Raw genomic sequence first — 23642 nt, 5'->3', positions numbered from 1 at the left:
AGACAAGAATGTAAACTGTTCAGCCTGCTGCAGTGTGAGTCTCAGATTTCCCTTTTTATTTTGCATGCTCCATTCCACAGACTAGTGGGGGGAAGAGAGGGAGACAGGCCTTACATGGCCGTAATTGAGAGCCTGCATCCCACAAATGACTGTACAACTCTGCAAGTTCACAGGCAGTGCCAGGAACCCTTGCCTACTTGCCTTTTGCAGGCTCTCCTAACATTTTTCCTCTCTCGGGCAGAAGTTGTTTTTCAAGTTCCCTGGAAAGGTAAATACGGATCTACAGCCGGTGATCCTAAGTGAGCTCATGGGTCAGGCACAAACCATCAACTCAATACAGACAGTTCCCCTGGACCCCCACCCCCACTCTGCAAGCCTAATTGGGCTCCTACGCTCGGACAAATTTATCAGTGGCTCCCAATGATGACATACACATGCTGGTGATTACCCATGTGAGTGGCCACAGCAGGAGATGATGCTGGGTTTGGGCAAAGGGAAGAAACAGGTCAGTTCTTTTCCTTTGGGTAGCTTGAGTTATTTAAGCACTGGATGCTCTAATTCACCTAATTCCTATTTCAGTTGCTTACATTGTATTGCTACTCTGAAATGCACTTAACTTATTTTTGAAACTGTTTATCTCATGTTAATGAGGGTAGAGCAGCAGACGTCAGCCTGTGGGCTTAAAAGAAAAGTTACATGCCAGAGGCCCATGAATGTCTGCAGTAATCTAGGGAAAAAGGTGAGCCCATGAACCCTCCACATCTAAGATAGTCTAGCCAGGCACAGCCCTGCCCCAACCCCTCAAAGCCAGGGCTTAGGGCAGGGCATCAACACCAGCAGTGGGCAGCACCAGAGCCTCACACAGCAGCAGTCGGCCCCTGTAACCTTCGTTCTAGGCTGATATTGCTGCAACCCTCTGCTCCTCCCCGGCTGCTTCAGGTCACGGGGGTGATGGGAGATGTTAGCTGTCTTTTGTAGCCTCCGATTGAACATTTTTTGAGCCATAAGGACTGTGATTAACTCTCTAGTCTGAGCAATGTTCTGAGGCCATACTGGTATCTAATTAACTTCTCCAGTTCTGGCAGATGAGGAAACGAAGATCTGCCTGTGACGCTGTCTGTGGTGAAAGGGAGAGAATAGGGAAGGAGAGTGACACCTTCAAAACATTGGCTTCAGGTACTTCCCTTGATCTTGTACGTGCTCTCCTGCTGGCACCTGCGGCTGGGATGGGTGCTCATCCTGGAGTGATGCCCTTCCTCCTCCCTGCTCCTGTCGCCCCTGGTGGAGGTGAGGGTTTGCTGGAGCCACAGTCACCCCTGGCCAGGCCTTCCCCAGGCAGCTGCAAGGAGCAAGGTTGTGCTGTGGTGGCACAGAGCAGAAGGAGCTGTACAGTGAAGATCTTGGCAACCCACAGCCCCCAAGAGAGGCACCTTGAATGTAGGATGTCCTTGATTGCATGGACATGCCTGTCCTAGGGGGCTGGAAGGAAGGACCCTCCCAGGGAATTGCTCTTAAGAGTACATGTTTGGCTGCCTTGGCAGGGTAGGACTGTCTTCCACCCGGGTGACTGTCTGGTCTCTCTTTTGTTTTTCTTTTCTCACTTGGCTCCAGCTCTTAATTTCCCTGTGCAGCTGCTGCCATTGCTCCATTCCCCAGGACCAGAGGCTACTCCACAGGCACGTTTCTGGTGCCAGGGAGGGAGGAAGACTGTTTCCACCACGGGGTTGTATGAAGGGTTGAATCCTGTGACCCGGTGCCACGGGGAAGAAAGCCATTACTAATCCCTACCATACAGCGGCTCCGCCTGCCTAGCAGGATCAATGGCGCCATCTCGGCCCCATTATGTTGACTCTGAATCAGCAAGGAACGCCAAGGAGCTGGGAGGAGAGAACTCCTCCCTGTGTGGGGTACTGCTGCCTGCCTGGGACAGTCAGGTCTTCCTATTCTCCTCCTTGATTTTGGAAGAGGTAGTGAAGCATTCAGCATCCCTTATGCCTGCAGGCTCGCCCAGACCCTAGAGGAGGATGGGCAGAGACCCTGCCGTGGTGCATGCCAGCCTTACCAGCCCCCAGAGCACGGTGTGAGCACAGCTGCCACACACCCTCCCCGCTGAGGCCAACTAGTTCTGCTGGCAGGTGGAGGCAGGGGTGGATCTTGGAGCCATTTCCAAGGAGCAGGCTGGCACTGGGGAAAGCAGGGAGGCTGCAGCTGCCTCCTTGCCTCCACATTCACACAAGGTTGGGGGTCCAGCATTTAGAAGAGGGTCCCATTGAGAACTCCCCCATCCAGCCCTGCACTGCTCACAAAGGCGACGGGAGCCGGCTTTTCAGACTATACCATTTAAGGAGTTCCTCAGCTTAGTGAACCTCAGCTGACCTCAGGGTATGCTGAGTTTCCAGCTCAGCAGAGCAGCGTTTCAGTTGAAAGCACGCCACCCAAAACTTCCCTCCTTCCATCTGGGGGAAGGGGGGGGGCTGAGGGAGGGTGGGCAGCAAATGGCGACTCACAGAAGCCAAGGCGACATTGGGTTAGTGACTCTCAGATGTAGCCAGGTCCCTTCCTAGGAAGGATGTTGCAGACCAACAGGACCAGCTTGAATGCAAAGCAGCTTCAGCAGCTTTTGGCAGGCGCTGGGGCAAGGGGGATGGGAGAGCGCCAGGCCCACAGCACCACTGGGTGCTGCAAGTCGGGACGCAGGAGCATCGCCCCAGCGATACAGTGTTTACAAAGGTGAAAAACATTAATAACACGCACTATGCTCCTCCTGTTGTTTCAACAAGATCAAGGTGTGTACAGGAGAGCGCGTGTGTATATACATGTGCACACACACGCACTTGCTGTGGCTGGCGCGGGATACCACTCGGCACAGGATTTTTCCAGCCGGGCTGCAGTCAATACTGACAAATACAGTATACGTCCCGTCTTGCCCACAGCAGCGAGGGAGCTGCGGCAGACTCGACGCTTTCCTCCCTCTTGTGAAAGACCCGGGGTGTTTTCAGCAGCACGGGGAGCTTGGGTCCCAACCGCCTCGGGTCCCAGCGGTGCATGGTCTTGCAGCTGCACCAACCAAGTCCAGGGGGAGCAACACCCAGCCAGGCGCCTTCCTTGCCGCCGGTTCACCCCTCCATGCTCTGCCTGCTTGGCGTGCTGCGCAAGACAGGGGTTCAGAGTAAGGAAAGAAAAAATAAAAGAAAAAAAAATAGTATGTGAGATCATATAATTAAAGATGGTATCAGAATGTCTAATTAGGATGACTGAGAGAACTTGGCTGGGAGACGCAGCCAAGAGCTGAGTTAGTGTGTTTGCCAGTCCAAAGCTCCTTAACAGTAATTAATCCTTAAATGTCCAATTGTTCAGAGTTCAAGGAAACACCTCCTACTACTGTACTTTGTGTTCCTGTTAAGCAAGGAGACACAGCAGGGCGTGTGCCCTTATTCTGTAAGAGCGACACGCCTAGGGGTGTTGTTAGGAACTAGACCGAAGGTTGAGTATAATTATTAACTACCTAAGAGTTCCCAGCATTGCACAATTACCCAGGCCGCCTTGCAGCTGTGCGCTTGCCTGGGTTTTTTATTATTTTTTTTTTTAAATAGAAATGCCGAGCTTTAGTGGTGCATATGTACAAACTATACCGGAGCGTCATCTGCTCCCCTTCCAGTGTCCTTCGTGCCATTAGCGGAGGGGGATAAGGGGAGCGTATGTGTGTGTGTATGTACTGTATGAAATTCAGTGCTCTTCACTGAAACTCAATAGGCTTATTTACATCAGTTGCAAATTCGACCCAGAGATTTTTCCTTTGTTTTGATACTGTCAGCAACTCTTGCATTAACATAAAAGACTTGGCTATTTAGTCTTGTAGGGTTTTTCATTCGGTTTGCTTTTTTGAGGTGGGTTGTGTTGGAGTTTTTTTGTTGATATTAACAGGGGGGAAAACCTGAAGGTTTGTCAAACATAGGTTTGACACGGTAGGTAAATCAAACCACTTGTCCTGCTTACAGGTCTTCTGCCATCGTCAGACCCTCATCCGGGCAGTCACCAGGGCTGTGGGTGGGGATGCTCAGGTGTGGGCTGGTCATGCTGCAGGCAAGGAGGGTTTGAGGAGCAGAGCTGCCGCTGTTTGCTGGGCCTTCAGGAGAGCCCAGGTCAGCGGCAGCATCACATACTACTCGCAGACAGGAGGGAGTTATGTGTCATTTCCTCAGATGCAGCATCATCTTTTAAGCTGTGTTTCTGTGTTTTTATCCTCTCCTGTCTTTTTTTAATTGACCCTTTTTGGCAGGCGTGGCAAGGGCCCGGCTGGGAGCTGGCTGGCCAAAGTTGCTTCTGCAGGGGATCATTAACTCGGGCGTCAGCCAAGGCCATTTAGTGTTTATAAAACTCAGACAATTAAACACGGTCGCAGCCCTGAAATGCTATAATTGGAAAGTAGCCTGTGATGATGTCCACCGAGAGGGACTGGCTGCCCGGCACCAAGGCGGCCCGGGCGGCAGGGGCCAGGCAGGCAGGGCCACACCAGCCCAGCCAGGCCTGGCCAGGGCCGCACAGTGCAAACGCCCAGCTGGGAGGGTCCCTGCCCTGCCAAGTCTACATGCTATGGACATGAAAACAAAGGCTGAGGAGGGAAACTGAGGAGAGAAGGGACTTGTCCCTTTGTCCCCTGAATGACAGGAGCTGTCTCAGGCACATGGGCCGGGCCTCACAGGTGCAGGCCGCACTGTGCCCCTGTAGGTCCATGGCGGGCCCCAGTGTTCTGGCCCAATGCTCTGACATTGTTCCTACAGGCATTTATCAGGCCATTAAGACCCTCCCCTGCCAGGCCGCTCTTTTGGGAGGGCGAAGGGGCTGGCCTTGTCCTATGGCTGCTGCCTGGGGATTTGAAAATCGCCATTAAAAGGGCTCTGGGCCCCAGTCAGGCTTTGGGGTGGCAGCCAGTTGGGAGTGGGGTGGTTGGGGCTCTTCCCGGTTTGTACAGTACTTCTGCAACCTCGTCACCACTCTTAGCCAGTCCTGGGTACTACCGTACCAAACACCATTGGTGCTTGTTCCCTGCTGGTGATTGAACAGCCACTGGAAGCTACATCAGGCGGCTGTTGAACTGGCTCTCCAAGCAGATTTATGTCTTCCGTAAAGTCTGGCGAGGGGGGAAGATGCTAAGTACCAGACTGGGATCACCACAGCCCTGCTCCAAGCTCTGCAACTGACTCACTGTTTCACCATGAGCACATCACTTCACCTTTTTGTGACTCATAATTTTCATCTATCAATTAGGGATTTATGAGGTTTAATTAAGGTCTGTGAAGTCCTTTGAGATCCTTGCTTGAAAGATGCTGTGCAGGCATAAAGTGGTGTATGCAATGAAGAAAACAAGAGAAATTAAATGCTCCAGACGAGAGAAGAAAGGGCAGGTTTCCCACTGCTTGGTCTCCCAATTACATGCTCCTTGTTTGGATGGCAACCTCACTTTAACCTGTGGACAAACGAACTTGTTCACCCCTTCTTGCAGCAGACAGGCGATGACGTGCAGCAGTGTCTTACTCATTAGTTAGCTTTCAGTCATCTTTCCAGAAGTATGAGCAAACGGGGAAGGGGGCAGGGAGCGAGGGCGGGCGACGAGTACGAATTCCAGAGAAAAGGGAAGTATCGGAAAGCAAGCTAGGATGTGCAAGGGCCTTTATCGCTGCTGCCGAGATCTAGCTCTGCATAGTAACAAACAGGAATAGATCTCATCTGTCCCTAGAGGTACGTGCCCCGGAGCAGGGAAGAGCTGATGAGTTACAGCAGAGAGGAAGCAAGAGAGTCTTCTTATGCAAGGCATGTCTTTCAGTGTCAGAGAGGTGGTAGACTCAACTTGAAGGAGTCTGAAGAAAGTGTTTGAACCTAGCTAGTGAAAAGTTGTTTTATCTATGTGTGTTTTTTAAAGTTAAGGCCTTGTTTGCAGAAGTCATTCAACACACACTTCATTTGAAGCTCATGCTTACATTTAAGCATGTGCTTAAGGCCTTTGCCGAATGGACGTGTGCCCAAATTTGTTTGGGTGCTTGGTGGAAACCAGGTCTAAGAGGAGGGAGTCTAACAACAGGTGTGAGACTAGTGAGACCATGAAGGTCCCCGGGAGCTTCAGAAAGCTGTAATATGTGAAAAGCATTGCCCTACTAGTCATAAGGTCAGGTTGACCTGGGAGAGGAATGGGCAAAAAGGAAGTTCCATCTCCAATCTTTATTTTCTCCTTTGCTTGCTGTACAAACAACCCTGTGGAAGCTGGCTCCAGAAGGTGTGGTTTGTGTATGCACTCCTGGGTGTGCCACTTTGTTGTGTTAAAAGGACCATTCCTCACCTGAAAACAAGTTTCCAGGTTGTCACTGACAGTAACATCAAAACTCATGACCCTTCCCATCCCCCACCTGCATGCCTTCGCTCTTACGTAAGAAAAACAGAGATACCTGTTGAGATGAAACCCAAACTAGCCCTGGGTTTGGTGTCTGTCTTTGTTCCACACTGATCTGGGACCCCTCTGCGTATCTTTCTTCTAAGCTGCCAGGGAAAACAGATGCATGATAACTGCTTCTGGCTAGAACAGCTCCCTGCATTTGGGGCAGCTGTCCTCACTCTCCTCTCTCCTTGAAAAAGCTCCTGCAGTCAACCCAGGTTTCCTTGGGGTTTCTTAAGCTTCCTGTTGGGCTGGCTGGTCTGCTCTAAACTCCATCTTTCTGAAAGCACTGGTGCCCCAAATTTGGCACAACGTTTAGCATCGGTGAGCGCTCTTTTGGGATAAAGCATAATAATGACCTTCTGTGACATACTTATGACACCCCATTAACATATCCCAAAAGAAATGTTTGTTTTTGTTGCAACAGCAGCATACCGTTGACTCATTATATGATCCTCTCTAATTCCTCCAGATCCTTTTGTGTAGTATTGCTGCTTAACAATTATTCCAAGTCATTCATTTATGCACTTAATTTCTCCTTCCCAATCATAGTACTTTGCTGTGTTTTTATTGAATTTTATCCAGTTGATTCTGAGCAGCTATTGCAATTTATTGAGATCACTTGAAATAATAATGTGCAGATTAATTGTTCAGAAAATCCTATGCACAGGCCCATGCCTGCACTCATAGCTGGCTCCAGAGCCCAGCCTTTCCGTCTTAAAAACAAAGGCTTCTAGCACTTGATGGCATTCTTGCAATATTCAGCTGAAATGTCAGGCTGAAGCCTGGCAAAGCTGTGAATTTTGGAAGGTTCTCTCAATGGAAATATGGAATAAGAGCATCTGTTCAGCTGGCAGTGGCTTTTGGTCTCTGATCATCTAGCATTGGTTTGAATCACTGATATTTTCTGTACTGTTATTGGTCTTCAAAGCGTGAAAATACGCAAGCTTGAAATTGGCTTCTCACTGTAAAGGAGGATACGGAGCTATATATCGTTGTATATAACTGGACAACAGCAGGTCTTATCAAGAATCGCCTGGCTTGGGCTTCCCCTCCAAAGGACTGGAGCTACAGCTCTGCTTCCATTACATTTTTAATTCGTTCCCAGCCGAAGGGTCCGGATACACATTGCGTTCAGGAGTGAAAATGTGGGAATTTGGTGTCCTCTGGTGGCAACTGTGGGAGTTACAGTTGGCAAAAGCAAGCGTGACCCTCCAAACGTGTCATTCAGGCCAGCTGGCCATACTTGGGCTATGTGCTCCAGGCGGAGCAGTGATATTCCTTTCCGCCCTGCACTGTAAATATTTCTAGTCCAGTCTGGTTGCTATTGTTTCTGTATGCTCACCCCTCCTATTTATTTTATGCCTGGGTAGCCGCTCCCCTTTCTGGAGCGCTGAGGGGTGTGTGTGACTTTGGGTTTAAGACTGACTTGATGGTGCTTGCTTGTTGTTCCCTTGTGATTTCTTTGCTTCACGAAAGGAAACTTAGCTTCTGTAAGCACCTCTGCACAGTTCGTGAAGGCTTTAGCTCCTTGTCCTCGCATGGTCCCTAGGTAAAATAAGTGTGCCTGTGTCCAAGGGACTTTTAACCCAGTTCTCTAAGCACTGAATCTATTACCCCCGGGCTTGCCCCAATGTGGTTCCACTCGCTGGGTGAAAAAAATGGTGAGCAAGAAGACACAGAGCACCTGGACAGCCCGTGCTTGGCCCTTTTAGCCACAAAACAGGTTGAGAGCAGCTCAGAGCATTGCATAGATGGTGAACACCACAGTGGGAGGACGTGTTTGCCATGATTTGCGGTGTGTAAAGTATGTACAGGGAGCATGCTGAGCCATAAGGTCCTGGCTCCAGGTGCCTCTGCTGGATATGGACGAAAACTGACCAGCCTCAAGGACCTTGAAGTTCAAAGGTCTGTAAGTGTTTGGTGCAACTGCAGCCAGAAGGGTCAAACAGCCTCATCCCTCATGAGGAAAAGCAGTCTTACGCCCTCTCCCCCTCTCATCCATTATGTTACCACTTGGTAGTCTCTTTTGGAAAGGCAGTATAAATATTAATGATGCAAAAGGAATAGAATACAGCTGGGGCTGGCTCATTGAGGTCAAAGGGATATGTTTTCTGACATGTAGATGCAGGCTGAGAAACAAACTTCTGCGGGGGAATCAGGTAAACAGGGTTTTTGGGGATGTGGGTAGATGGACTAGTAAGTCTGGGACACCATGGCACCTAGACAGGTTGACCCCACTGAGTCTTTGTGTGTTGTACCTTCATGTGGGAAGAGTTTCAGAGAGCACAGGAGAATCAGGAGCTTCCCACATGGTTGCTGCAATTACAGCACTGGCTGAAAACAGAGCCCCTTTGTGGCGTGAATACAAACAGCAAAAAGCTGGCACTGCTCTGGGAATTTTATAACTTAATGGAAAAGAATGGGAGAAAGGGAACACTAGTGTTTCTATTTTATAGAGAACCACAACGCTTTGACACCTGGGCTTCAATTCACAGAGGTATTTATTTAGGTGCCCATTTTCCAGGCAAATCTTTGAGAATTATGTACTTTGGATATGAGAATCAAGGAACTCACCCAGAGACTCACAGGAAGAGAGCCTATATTTTCTGGTCCTTACTCTAAAACACCATCACTGTCTATCAGACGCAGACAGACTGCTTCCCTTTGCTATCTGCCTTCCTGCCAGTGCCGCTCTCTCAAGGCTGTAGTAGTGCTGACAGACTCTCCCAAGACTGCGGCTGTAAACAGGGCTCTCCAGAAACAAGCATTATCTGCTGATCTGATATCTGAGGGACCAGCTGAAGATGAGGCCATGGGAAGTATCTGATCCCCAGCTTCTTGCTGCCTACAGACTCAAACAAATCCTCACGCTATGGCAAAGTCAGTAAAGAGTCTTTAGCAGAGGATCTTTAAATCTTGACTTCTGGGGTTCTCCGGGTGTTCAGAGCCTTCAGTTGGCTTGAAGTCACCATTGGGCCTCAGCTGGCCTACAGAAGGGCAATGACTAGCAGGAGCCCACAGCCCCGGGGCTCCTGCCCCTGTGGAGAGGGGATTTCAGCCTAGGGCATGATCTGCAGCTTGCCTATATCAAAAGCCCAGAGCTGCTAGAAAAGGCAGTAAGGAGCAGCTCCGGCTTTCGCTGTGAGGGTACACCAGGTTTTTGTGACAGGTGATGGGGAGTGAGGGACCCGTGCCAGCTGTACAAGCTGCAAAAGCAGGTTGGGGTACCACCAGCCTCCTGGGAGCACTGGGCACTGCCTGTGGAAATGGACTTTGTGCTTTACTTTCATGCCAGCCTCAGGTCAGTGGCTAAAGGGCTTGTGCCCTTGCCAAGCAATCAATCTGTGTGGGAGGTTACACCCTCCTGCAGGCACAAGGAAGAAAATTTGAATTTCATTCGCGTTGGATCTGAGGTTTCATTGTAATATTCCTGCCTTCAGCTACTGCTGGGTGTTTGCAGGAGGCTGCTGCTTCATAGCTTATCCAAACCATGGGTATAACTTCAGTGGTGACCTTGCTTATTTACTTATTTATCGCCACAGCTTAGGTCTCTATAGCAGCTCTGCTGGTCCCAAATGTCCAAGTGGAGCCCAGTGCTCCAGTCATGTGCTGAGCTTAGAAAAATTTACTTTCAGGAAGTGTATTTGCGGCTTTGTGTTTGCATTTTTTTTACAGGTATTTCTTTTTGAAAGCCATTTAGAAAAAAATTAGATCCTCCTCTCCTCGAAGCTTGGTGTTTTCTTTTTTGTGGTTTTTGTTTGTTTGCTTGTTTGTTTGTTTTTAAGGAGGGCACCAAGTATTACAAGGCCTTTTGCCCACTTTCAGTAACCTGACCATATGCAGTGCAGTGCTTTCCATATCCTGCCTGAAACGGCTAAATTAACGTTTGGTTTCTTCTTTTCCTTTGAGTATTTGCATTCTCTCCAGCAGGTGGTAGCAGCCTCCTTGAAGCTGTGCAGCTCTCCTGCCTGCTGCTGCAGAATTGCTGGCCTGTGATTCACGTCCCTGGCTGCCCTTGGCCTCACTTCATCTCCCCACCCTCCGCTGCATGTCTGAACCCTCCTGGGGAGGACGATCTGCTGTTTCGGCCCCGAGCGTTCACTAAATTTACCAGCAACATGAAGCGCGGCATCAGGAGGTGATGGCACAACGTCATGAGCAAACATGAAATGTCTCGCTCTTGTGTATGATTTACTCCTAACAGTTTCTCAGTGCTATTATGTTCTACCCATTATGGATGGGGGGAATTTCATAGATGGAACAATTCAGGGATATGCTTTCTAAATAAAAAAAAAATCAGATCTAAGGCCTTGTCTAGACAGTAGGATTAGCTGAAGCACTCACAAGTCACAGACTTGCGTCTGTATCTTCAAATGAAATGGAGAATCAGCCTGCTTTGTATTTCCACAACAAGTCCTCTGCTATGCTGGTGTAATATGATAGCTTTGTGGATGCAATTACATTACCCTCTGATATATGGCCTCTGCCTGTTAGCAGCTGAGAGCTGCTTCCCTAACTTAGTAGAAGGCTGTGCTTGTGGTGGCAAACATCTTGGGTTTAATTATGGGTGGTTGAATGCTATGGGGTTGTGTGTCTGGTTTTTGGTTGTTTGGTTTTGGTGTTTTGGTTTTTTTTTTTAATGTGCAGCCATAGGTTCATTACTTTCTATTTTAAAACGTGGGTCCTATAGGTGAGAATATAGGTAGGTCATCAGAGTTTCTGGTTTTCAATACCCTGCCTAAGTAAAAGAAATGCAGAAAAACCTCTCTTATTTAAGTGAGCAGATAAGGAAATACTTAAACACAAGGTAGAAATATCCCTTGGTTTTCCCAGCTATAGCTCACATACTAGGTATGAGAGGTAAAGCTCTAGGTATATTAGAAACCACCTAAAAATGTAGCAATGGGCCAAGAAATTTGGCTAATATGTTTTAGTCTGTATGTTTGAGTATCTTTTGGACATTGCTTACTTTAAAGCTGTAACTGGGACCTGACTTTTCATTTTGTGGTGTTATGCGCTGTTGGGCCTAGACGTGTGAAACATGTCCTTTGCTTGAGGACATACCAAGGCACAAAACTTCTGTTCGTCACCACCATCTTCCACACAAAGCTCTTTTGTGTCAGTTATGTCGTCATCCTCCTGCATCCAGGGCAGGTGACAAGAAGACTCACACAATTCAGACAGGGTTAGCTATGAGGTCCAGCTAGCTCCCTGTCCCACCTGAGAAGCAGCAGGCGCTTTAGGGAAGGCACAAGAGACTCTGTGTTGATCATTAGATAATTAGCTACATGGCTGCAGTTCCTTCGAGTATTCCTAAATGCCAGCAGCTGAGAGTTGACTCATGGTCTGGAGATTTTCATACCTTCTGTGAGAAGCAGCTTTGCCCTTGCAGTAATGCAAAAGCTTTAATTTGTCTCTGACACTTTCTACATCTAAGAGAAAATTCTCTCTTCTCCCTATTGCAAACTTCTTTGATCTTTACTGCCACCTGCTATTTGCTATTCAATCTAAGAGCTATTTTGATGCTTGGGTGGTGGGAAGGAGTGTTTACAGAAGATTTACAAGCCTTGCAGTTAATGCTGTTTCCCTTCTGAAGCATGTCACAGTGTCTAAAGGCTAAACTCTTACTCTTGGAGCTGTGGTTTATGTCAAATGTAGGAATTAATGTTCTCTTCCTTTCCATGTTTTGCTTGGTGCACTGTGAGGAAGAGACTTTCTGGGATTTTAAACACTTCCAGCTCATTAAGAAGTCTGTTTCTCAGACTTGTTGATAATGTAAGCTTTCTGTTGAGGAGTGAAGCAGCCACTTACCCCTTGTATGCAATGACAAAAACCACCAAAGGTAACTCCCATCCACACTGAGACTGGGCAATGCCACCTTGACTGACAGGTGATCATGACCCTGACCAGCGTCACCTGAGACCTCCCTCACCCTGCTCACATGCCTGGGAGCTCAATTTCAGCTCAGCCTAGTCAGAGGAGCTGTTGGCTGGTGTGGTGCCCTGGCAGTGCGTGAACTTCCAATTTTTCATCATCTTACTGGTCTAAAGAGCCTGGGTGTCAAACTGTGTTTCAGGATGTGAGATCCCTAAGTGAAACGCGCTCGTCACTCTCAGACTTGAACGTGCTGCCATGTCTGAGTTGAGCAGCTGCTTGTGCTGGTGAGGTCTACAGTATTTTTGTGCTGGGATGAGGTTGGAGGCTCAGGGGGTGGAGGAACATGTTCCCCTATCTGTGCACATTCTTCCTTGTGTGTCACTTTGAACGATAGCTGTTTACATTCAGAATTAATATTATGTTCCCATTTTTTGAAAACTGAAATGGGCATAAGATCTACTTCCAATATGTTCCTTCAAACAATGTCAAATTTTAGCTATGAAACAACAGAAAGCCAAAATAAACAGCCCTTTGAAGGATGCATTAGACTACCTGAGATGGGTGTGTCAGTGGCTTATTTAAGCATTTTAAGCTATTTACTTACATTCTTCCATTATTCATGTATGAGCTCTATCTGGGTGTTGGTGGTCTTGGAAGAGATCAGAGGGCACTCTGGTGCTTTGTGTGAGGACAGCAGGCTGTTCTTCACTGGGTTGTTGTTGACACTGTAATTAAGGTATAGGAGAGTCTCGCTGGGGAGTGTAGTATCACAGCCTAACCAGCAATTCTGCAGCTCTTTGAATCTGCAGCAACGACCAGGCTACTGTGATAGCGTTGTAGCCAGGGTTTTGGAGACCTGGGCAGAATGAATACAGAGTTACTGATCCTGCTTCTCTGCTAGTACTCTGTCTTGCCAAGGACCAGTGAGGTATATACTTTCTTACCCCAGTGAAAGAAAATTCATCAGAAGAACTGCTTGCATCCCCTGGGCTGAAGCTGTAGAGATGGTCTTTAATGTGCCTGCTGCCAGGACTGGTGGTACTTAAAGGTTTGTGTTACTTTCCTTGATGCCTCTCTGCTTCTTCTCCCACTGTCAGGAACTTTATGGTCTCAGGTGACACAGGAGACGTGGCATGTCCCTTACATCACTTTAGGACAGGGTTTCACAGCACAAGGCGGAGGTGTGCTGCCCTACACCTTGCTGCTGCTCTGAATGGAGGCTTGCTCTCTTCCCTCAGATCGTGACCCTCCCACAATCTTCTGTGCTGTCTCTCGTGTTCTTCACACCCCTCTGGCAGCCAGTTAAACATAGGGGTTTTGGTGCTTCAGCCTGCCAAATCAGCTTGAGGAAGGACCTGTTGGTTCTGGAGCTAGTGGAAAAGAGAAAGGCACAGCATGAGGCTGGTTGAAGGCGAGGGAGGAGCAGAGGCAGGGAAGGAGATGAGGAAGAGCACAACCTTCCTCTTTGGCTGGCTGTAGGCTATGACATAGGGCTCAGTTGCCCTTGTTCCCTTACGAACAGGGGCTCTTTCACTGCCTGCTAGAGACAGGCTAATGCCAAATTAATGCGTTATGTATTGCCTGGAAGACCCTTGACCCTGCTGGAAGCTGACTCACGTGATCTAGGTCTTCATATTTGCTGAGAGTCCCCCTGAAAATCAGGCAGCTGTCTCTGAACAAGTGAGAGAAGCTGTGCTGCTTCTGTACTCCTTTGACCCTTGGATGGGGCAATTTATAAACTGGGGTCACACGTGTCTTTGGAATAAGATACTATTGTCACTTTACTTTCCAAAGGTAAAGAGGCTAATAAATTTTATGGCTGCTGAGTTATCAATTTGTTAAAATATAAAGGAGGAAAAAGAAGAGAATTTCTTTCTTCGCAAGCCTTAACGTCTAACAGACAGCACTCCAAGATTATCAATTCATAGAGGCACTTATCATGAAGCTATTGTTAGGCTTGTTCCTGTGGTTGCTCTCCTCAGAAGGTAAGTTTTGAAAGGCCCTTTGAAAATTCAAGTTACACGGTATTTAGGAACCTATATTTTTAGTTGTTGCAAGGTGGGTGTATAGCAGGAGTCTTAGAAGCAGCATGAAGAAGATCTGTGAGTAAAACTGTGATCTTGCATGTAATTTGGGGTATGTTTGATCATTTTCAATAAAGATATGTGCATTGGTTTGCACTGTTCAGGGGAAGGACTGCACCTTAGGCAGACAATAAGGCTTTCTGATGAGAAAAACATCATAAAATAATTAGACTAACAATGAGATCTGTCCCAAAATGGTGCAGAAATTCAAGCAAGGGACAGGTTTTCTCTGATTTCATGTCTACGATCATCTTCTTTTCAGTGATAGAAGATGGTGTGAATGGGTTAGGCAGTATCCTGGCGCTCAGGATGTTGTTCAGATTTCTGCAAATTTCAGGGTAAAGGGGGGGAGCCTTTGTTTCCTATATTGGGTCTGTGAAGTCCACATTTGGTGCTATAAGCCAGTTTTGTAGGTGCTCTAGGGCTAAAAGTGCTGTATATGTTTTGGTCTTATTGGCTCTGTGCTTCAGCTCTCTGCCTGTAAGAAAGTAATGATAAATTATAATTGTGCTTTGCCTTACCAGTAGGCTGTGAGGATAAGTATTGTCAGACAATTATAACATGCTCCAATAAATAACTGTTAGGAGGTTTTGGTTCCTAAAAGAAACAGGAGAAATGATCACATTTTGAGCTCTCTATTTTAAGGGAAAAGATGCATGGTGACTGGAGTAACTGTGAAAACTTGCTTCAGGAAAAAATGTTAATTGCTAGTAGCCTATAAAATTATTATCTGAAACAGGTTAATTATAAGAGCAAGAGAGGAAGGAGTAGACTCTTTCTCCCAGATTTGGGGAAAATTGTCATAAAAATACTTAGTTGGGGTTTTTTTTGTGATGTTGAGAAATTTAAAAATGCAAGCTAGAATTATGAAATGGTAGAGTAAGGGAGTAACTATAACACTGGGAGCAGGCAGAGTTAAAAATAATCATCCTATGGAAAGCATAAATCTGAAGCAAACTAAGAAAACTAAAGAATATATTCTCTTGTAAGTTAATATTTAATCAGCCAAGCAAAAAATGAACCTGAGGGGAAACAATGAATCATTGTTGAAGGAATAAAAATGAATAAATCCTTTTTCAAATACATCCGAGACAGGGAGTCTGTAAGGCTGAGTGATCTATAAAAGAAAGCTGAAGCCCAACAGAAAAACTAAATTCATTTTTTTTCTTTGGTGTCCTCTGCACAAGAGCTTAAAAAAGGCTTTGCTCTCAGAGTCTTTCAGTGCAGGGGACAAGTGGGGGAACAGTCAAATCCTTGAATAAATTGATAACAAATAGTAAAAATCCTGCCAGGATTAGATGATATCCACCCAAGGGAGTAAGCCAAGCAGGAATATGAACGTGTCTATGTATTAACTGTGGTGCAAGCTATTTCTTGAGTCAGCATTGGTGTCAGGAATGGAAGATGGCAAATGTGAAATCAGTTTTTATACTTTCCTTTTTAGGAGGATCTGGGGAACTGCAGTGGTAGTTGTACAAAAGCAGTAACATTGACTTTTGTACTAGGCAAATTGGTGATAGTAGCATAAAGAACAGAGTGAGCTGACTGGGTTTAAATATAACAGGGGAGCTTCTCTGTGGAATTGATGAATAAAATTCATGACAGTGGGCACGTGCCCATGGATTGGTTATTCAGCTGGGGTGTATTTGGATTTCCACAAATCTTTTGAGCAAGAACTCCTAAGGAAACTAACTGTCACGGTACAAGGGTGAGGGCATTTTTATGGGCACCTGGTTAAAAGCTGGGGACTGAAGAATCAGATTTCAAACTTTCAAACTGTGAGAAGAGAGGAGAGGGAACCTGCAGAGGCTCGTATTGAGCTGCATTGGGATGTGTGCTCTCCATGTATTCAGAAGTGATCTGGATAAGGGGGCGTGTTAGCTTGCTGATGCAAAACTATTCAGGATGCTCAGAATGAAAACTTAAAAGTAATGTATATGGGAAAAACTTACTCTAGCTATGTGTACACTATGGTGAACTCTAAATTAGATACTGCTTGGTCACGGAACATGGCTGTCTGAAGACATCAGCTCAGTGTTAGCAACAGTCAAAGAGGCAATTTCAGGAATCGGGGAGAGAACAGCATAGAAAACACATTTAGGTCCATAGTTCACCTGCATCTTGAGAGTTGTCTATACTTTTCACCTCAAAAAAGATGTGGAAAAACCTAGCAGGAAGATAAAGGGGAAGAGAGCTCAGACTTAGGAAACAACTTCTACATGAGATAAAAAGCCTGGAAGAACGATGGATGGGTATATGATAAAGACATACAGACATATGCAAAATGATAAATTTTGTGGAAACAGGGGAATGACTAGTCTTTACAAAAATAACAAGGAAACAGATGAAGTTATTAATAAAAGAGAAAGTACCCTTTTTTCTCAACGCATACTTAAATGATGAAGCACCTTTGCCACAGGTCTTGAGGGGAAGCCAAAAGCATGAAAGAATTAGAAAAAAAAATGGGCAAATTCATAGAAGAAAGGTCTTGGAGTTCTTCAACATTGAGTAATTGCTTGCTCAGGGACACCAACAGCACAGATAGCTGGGAGGATAGAGCAAAGCATCATCCAAAAACATGGATGGAAGAAGCATGAATTTGAAATAATGTCATGCAACAGCCAAGCAGCAACTGCCTCAACTTTCTACAAAGTACAGTAAAAATAATATAAATTTGCAAATAACTCATGGCTGAAACCCAAGTGGGGAAAAAAACCCCAACTAAATGCGTGGAAGCTGCTGATGGTTATTGAAGATGGTCATGTAGTATGGCTCATGAGACAGGCTGAGGTGCCCATGGGGAGCAGTAATGGCTCTCTGCCACTGTGTTGACCTCTGTGTGCACTGGTACCCATGTCCACAGGGGCTGCCCAGAGCCCCCTGCTCGTGCTGGGCACATCACCTCCTTGCAGCATGAGCACTGATGGCTGTCCTATGCCCAAGTGTATCTCACCTGCTGGCCTGAGCTGGCTCTGCATCTCCTCTGTGTTTGATGTGGAAAGAATGATGGACAAGCGGAAGTATGCAGCAGGACTAAATATTCCAGAAGTAGCTCCTGGATGTTAAATGACAATTATTCTAAGCACAGACAGACTCATTATCAGACTTGCTGGATGCTGATGGCTTCAGTGTAGCAAGCAGAGACAGCTGTGAGCATGCTTTGAGGCTTAGTTGAGGGTCCAGACCCAGACTTCATGGCTATCTTTGTGGAGATTTTGGGATAAACCAAAATCTATGCATATGAATCCAAGTGTACGCTCAAGGAAAGAGAATAATGTTTACTGATACAGCTACAGGCCTGACTTCTGGCTATTTCATCTGTCAACACTCTCTACTAAGAGAAGAAATTGCAGCTGTTTCTGTATCACTACGGCAAACTCAGAACAGTGTGATGTTGCTCTCTAACTGTGAAAGATGCAGATTAATATGAACTGTTCCTTTCTAAGGAGTTCCACTTTGTACATGTTCAAATTACTCTAAATTTGGACAGAATAAGACTACAGCAATAGATGAAATGTGCTGAAGAGGAAAACGGATAGAAAGGACCTGTGGAGGATGAGGTTGGTTGAGAAGATCCACAAGCAGTCCCTCACCTTTGTGCATGACTTCATTGTATTCTACTGATTTTAGTAGATCTCACCTGCTTATAGTAACTAAAAGCTTATTCTAGTACAGCAAAAACTAAGAAAATACATTTGGTTGTTGGGATGAGCCTCACTTTTGGAATGCAGGGCAGAGGAAAAAGTTTGCTCATCTCAGGATTTTGTGGGTTTAGGTATATTGAGTCTTCTGAAGTGTTTTTCTAAGGTTAGAAGAATGAATTGTCCTTTTTTAAAAATGTTTTTAAGGTAATGCAGATCATCTGGAAGAACAAGGGAAACTAAAGGTAAAGTATGAGTACAGCTTTATCTTTTTTCCCTTTCTTCAATACCTATCATCACCTCTCTGACTGTTGCTTCCTCTGAGGCAAGCAGAAGAAGAAAAAATACAGCTTGGTGTGCTAAACTGTTCGATTCTGTGAAGAATAAATGCAAAGCAAACGACTCAACAATGTGACATTGCAGCTGCAATATTACGGTACCTAATCAGGAAATAAAGGTTTCTCTGAGCAACCTTTGTTGTTAAGTTGCATATCCTGTACATAGATTGATTGTGGTTAGCACTTGTTCCTAGATGTTCTGTTGTTTTAGAAACATGAGATTAAACTCTTCCTTGTGCTATAATGGTGCAAGGCATGTGCAGCATTGAAGTCCAACTGGGGACTAGGAGGTGCATGGGGACTGTGGTGGCCCTTGATGCAATATGGATTTCACCTTTACGTAGTAGTAGTGATGGTCAGCTAGCCAAACACGGTCATAGCGATGAGGGAAGCCCTAGCAAAGTCACCCTAGCAGGGTTGTCTTTCATCTCTCTTTGAAGTACTAGATGTTGGGCCATAGCTGCAGTCAGGATGTAGGAGGGCAGTAAATGATGTTCCTAGTGGTACTTAGCTGTCTCTCATGCTAAGTGAATAACATCACTTACATCTTTGCCCCAAATGCAACTCTTCTTTTTCCTTCCTCTGTAGTGCTTTCTATGATCACATAGGAATTTTGCCAGTTGCCGAGGACCCAGAATTGGATCATTCTGCCTCTCCTGTTCCATACTGGAGATTTAGCTTTTTGTTGTGTACGTTGAGTGCCCCTTGGCATATGAAGATTTGTGCAGTAGCTGTCCTTATGACCTCCTCCAAATTAAGCACTCACTTTTTGCAGCAATGGATGTAACGGGCTGTGTTTAGCATATTTTTTTTGTTTGCTCAGGCCCAGTTCTGTGGCAATCAGTAAGAAAACTGAGCAAAAAGTGTCGAGTCTTGGAAGAGTGAATTTGAAAATGCAGCTGTCCAGATCTGTGTTCCCATGTATTTCTAGCAGAGGTATAATTGTTCTTTAAAATTGTTGTTACATAAGTAAGAGCTTGGCAGTGTGTGAGAATGGAGCCCGTAAGACCCCTCCTTCCACAAATTTCCTTGTTAGATCTAAGCAACCAACCATATTTATTTGTTTATGTCAAAGGCTCTAAGAAGCTTCCAGTTTTCATGTGAGCACATGATGTCACCTGAGACCCCTTCATCTTCAGGTTTGTGTTTGATATTGTCCCTGTAGAGGCTTTCCCTCCCAAAATTATTTGAGAATAGGCTGAGGGAGAAATCAGCTCTTTGAGGGGATGTATATATGTGGCATGTGACTGAAGTATGGGTGGGCTTTATGAACTCCTTAGTCTTTTGTTCTATCCATAATTACATTTCTGCCTTAGTTTTCTTTAGCTGCTAATTGAGGATGCCACTATTACTTAAATCATTCACAGCAGTGTTTTGGGATATTTTCTTGCTCGATGGTAGAGCATTTCAGTGCATCTGAGCACCCAAAGTATTTACTGAACACCTGAGTAAAGCTTCTCATTCTCTCTGACTGATTTAAAACTGCCAGTTGAAAAGATCAGTATAGATTTCTTATGTGTTAATCAATCTTGCTAAGTTTTAGTATACTGGTGAATGTCATTTTTTTCAAGGTTACTGCTCTTTTTTTAACCTGAAGTCTTTCGCCTTTCTGCAGTTCATGCTCTGAGGCCAGCTGACATTAAAACGGTCACTGCAATAGGAAGTCTGCAAAGAGTAAGTACAAGCGGGAAGTGTGCTCACTGTGACCCATTTCCTCCGTTCTGACTCTGTGATAAGGTGATGATGAAGTGCGCTGATGATGTAGTTTGGGGTCCCAGTTAGTGCATTTAGGACTTGAATCTTTCCACAAGCATCAAAGGCTTCTGGTGAAAAATGACTAGAAATACCTGCTATTCAGTGTCTCGGTATACCCTGAGTCTAAAAATAGCCAGCTGACTTTGTGCAGGAGGAAATGTGATCACAGTGTTCTTGCAAAGAACCATGATGTTTGATTAGAATGCTTGGGTTTTCCTAACAATGAGCATAACAGATCGAATAACTGGAAGAAGCAGCTGGGAAAATTCAAATTGAAAAAAGTACAATTTTGGTGATCACCATTAGAACAACTTATTGAGAAATGCAGTAGATTTTCCATCCTGTGGAAGTGTTTTCCGTAGAGACTGGTTTCCTATCTAGAAGGCAGAAGCTCTAGAAGAATCACAAAGATATACTTCTGATGTATAAATCACTGGGTAAAGTTCCCCTGCCTGTTCTATCTCATACAGTCAGATTTGGATGATCTTTGCTTATCTTAATAGTTAGAAGCAAATATGTGAAATGGATTTAGGGCCCAATTAAAAGTATTTAACCACAATTCTCAAGCTTTGAAAAAGTGTATAAAGGCATGTTGGGCAAAATTTGGTAGCCATTGCAGGGGCTACAACTGCAAAGAAATGGGGGAGAGTCTCCCTTGTCAGAAAACAACTTTCAAACTTGAGGTGGTATTCGTCAAGACATCATACTTTTTCCCGGGATGAAAACTTTCCATTAGAAAATCAGCACTCCTGGACTCCTTGTGAGTACCTTCCTCTTTGGAAGAAAATTATTGTCCTAAATGCAAAGGTGTTCCACCCATATCAGATGGATGGCCCTTCAGAGCAAGCCTTTTTTGTGCGAATGGCTTTGTTGCTTATGGATGATGCCATAGAAAAACGTCTAAATGATTCTTTTAAGGAATGTCTACTTTCCTAGAGCAAACATCTCTGCCACTCTCTCCTTCTCAGACTCTGAAATCAATGAACTTCCACTGTTTATGTGAGGGATTTTTTAACAGCTACCATACTGGCTGAGTGCCACCCATGTAAATTACCTGAATTACTTCAGGTCACATCCTTTGTTGAAAAGGAGTAGATCCAGAGAAATTTGGTTTAGAAAAGCATTTCTTTTGACTGAATTTGTGTTCAATTAGTCACATTTTATTTTAAGCCATATGTAATACATTCATTAATGAAAGCAGTAACTAAGAAAGGATTACTACACAATGTAAATGCACTGTAATAAGGAAGCTCTGGAAAATAATTTAAATCTGTGACTAACTGCAACACAATGAGAAGAGTAGGTAGAAAACAATACTACCTATAACGGGAGTGGAATACGGTAGGGGTACAGCATACATAGAGCTAGTGTACCCTTTGCTTAACGCTATTCTTATCGCTTGCTTGTTCACAGACACTAGGATCTGGCGTACATCATGAGGATTTACTCCAAAGGTAACAATGAATTGTTAGCATTGATAAGTGTCACGATACTAATTTATACAGTATCACAGTGCAGGAATTAGACCCAAGCAATTCTTATTATTGTTCTCTAGAGAGGAGGGGAAAGCCTATGTGAACTATAAAGGATTTTGAGACACTGGATCCTTCCCAATCCTTAGTTAACAGAAATTCTTTGTACTTATGCAAGATATGGAACTACCTTAGGGTTGCCATAACCTTGATTAAGAATGATGAATCCTAGGTAGTAAATATCATCATCCACTAGTTAGAGACTAGAAAGCGGAGATTTATCAAAGCAAAGAACGAACCCAGGAGTCCTGATAACCTTTCCTCTGCTTGAATGATTCCCAGTGCCTCATGGACAAGCCTTACCCCATTTTCTTCTTTCATGACCCCTTAGCAAATCTAAATCAGTGAGTGAACATATGGCTAAACTTTGCAAAGGCAAGTCTGTGTGGCTTTCAGTCATAGCATTCCAGATGAGGATTTGGCCCTGCACGAACAAACTAATTTTTTTAAATGGTTGCGCAAACATCCGCATCCACTTGTATGCGGGTGCACGCAGAGATGTCCCTGCATTGCTTGTACATGTGCTTGAGCACAATTACTGAAACATGGAGAGTATACAGAGACACAAAAAAATCAAGATCCAAGACTGTGTTCTTACTCAGCAGTAGCTGACATGACAGTTTTGGGGAGAGAAAGGCCCCATTCTTAGTTTCAGCAGCTGCTGTGAATAGGCACTCTAAGCTGTAGCGTAGCTAATAAGAAATTGAGGCTGTGCTGTAATATAATTTTTCTTTGAGAAACGGAATAACAGCAACATCCTGTTTTCTCTTCCCTTTCTATAGCACAGGAAAGAGCCTCCTTGAAGTAAGCGTGGAAACTTTAGCAGGTGCGTCTTGCTGTCACACTGAAACTTGAGCAAATTGATTGAACAGCATGCTGGCAGAAGCTCCAGTGTTTTGCTGGGCTGCAGAGTGGGTGCAGCAGAAGCACACTGTAGGTGTAAGGGAAGCCTGAGGGACTGTGAACTTGGGAGACATGAGTACTGCCAGACTGGGTTATCTGTGCCGGTTTTAAAGAGACTGTTTGGGTAGACAAATAGTGGTGAAGAAGTGGTGCTATCGAGTGCCGTAAGAGTTACATGCCCAACAGGGATTTTTGGGCTGCTACCCATGCCACAGTCCCTGCTGGCATGTGCTTGCTGCCTATGTTAGCCCAATGAAATCTTGTACGGATTTGGATTTTCCTCTCCAGTACTCTTTCCGCTGCCTGTGTTCAGGACATACACTGAGGCTACCATAGATGTACCACATAGGTGAGTTCATCATCTATTAGCTGGTTCCAGCTGTGTCTGAGGGAAGCCTTGATTTGCTTGACAGGTGTTGCAAGTAAAACCTTCAAGTCCACTGAAATGCTGAGTTGAGTAATGGATAGCTCCAGGGTCCTCCCCTCTACATCCTCTTCCTAGTCTCTTAGTGTCATCTCCATTTCCCTGTGAAAGGGGTTCAACACCTGGCAAATCCTGAGTGCTTCAGGAGGCTGTCTCTGGGTAGCCCTTCCCAGTAGCTTCATTTCTACAGCTGCCTGTATTTAAATCCACCTACACTACTTGTGGCTGACATGAGAGATAGGGATGGAGGTTTCTGACCTGAGTCTGGAGGCAAACTCAAATGTCAAACCTCCACTTCAGAAGGTGAGGAGCAAAATCAGCAAGAATAGCTGCAGAAGGGCTCGGGTGTACCTCTTAGGCCTGCCAAGAGATCCTCAGACCTTATATTTGCTGGCTCTTATAGTTCTGTTGTGTTCATAGTGAAACTGCAGAATAGCAGTCCCTTGTATGCAGGAATTGCCTAACTTGTGTATGTCATTCAGCTCTCATTACCAGTTTTAATCCCTCGGTCCTGCATCAGTCTCCTCCACCTGGCACGAAGGGAGCGACATCAGACAGTCAAGCCATGTAAGTCTGAGGGGGTTTTGGCTGGGCAGTTCATTTACAGCTGGAAAGGTGGAAGATGGAAGCCTTTGATGCTGAAGTACTTCACTGGACA

General features: G+C 45.4%; 1 protein-coding gene across 1 annotated transcript in view; it reads left to right on the top strand.

Annotated features, from left to right (window-relative positions):
- Positions 1 to 14246: 14246 nt before the first annotated feature.
- PLB1 (phospholipase B1) overlaps positions 14247 to 23642 on the top strand; it is a gene marked incomplete at its 5' end in the record, with an annotated part of 83965 nt that continues 74569 nt past the window's right edge. The window contains 7 exons of the mRNA XM_082481908.1: positions 14247 to 14292; positions 18240 to 18277; positions 19446 to 19509; positions 19986 to 20044; positions 21539 to 21579; positions 22440 to 22483; positions 23467 to 23551. Coding sequence (XP_082338034.1) covers positions 14247 to 14292; positions 18240 to 18277; positions 19446 to 19509; positions 19986 to 20044; positions 21539 to 21579; positions 22440 to 22483; positions 23467 to 23551 — 377 coding nt within the window. The remainder of the gene's footprint in view (positions 14293 to 18239; positions 18278 to 19445; positions 19510 to 19985; positions 20045 to 21538; positions 21580 to 22439; positions 22484 to 23466; positions 23552 to 23642) is intronic.

The sequence above is a fragment of the Vanellus vanellus genome (genome assembly GCF_965231255.1).
Source record: "Vanellus vanellus genome assembly, chromosome: 3".
Lineage (NCBI taxonomy): Eukaryota > Metazoa > Chordata > Aves > Charadriiformes > Charadriidae > Vanellus > Vanellus vanellus.
Note: the sequence above shows the minus strand (reverse complement) of the source record. Positions and strands in the feature narration are given on the sequence as shown.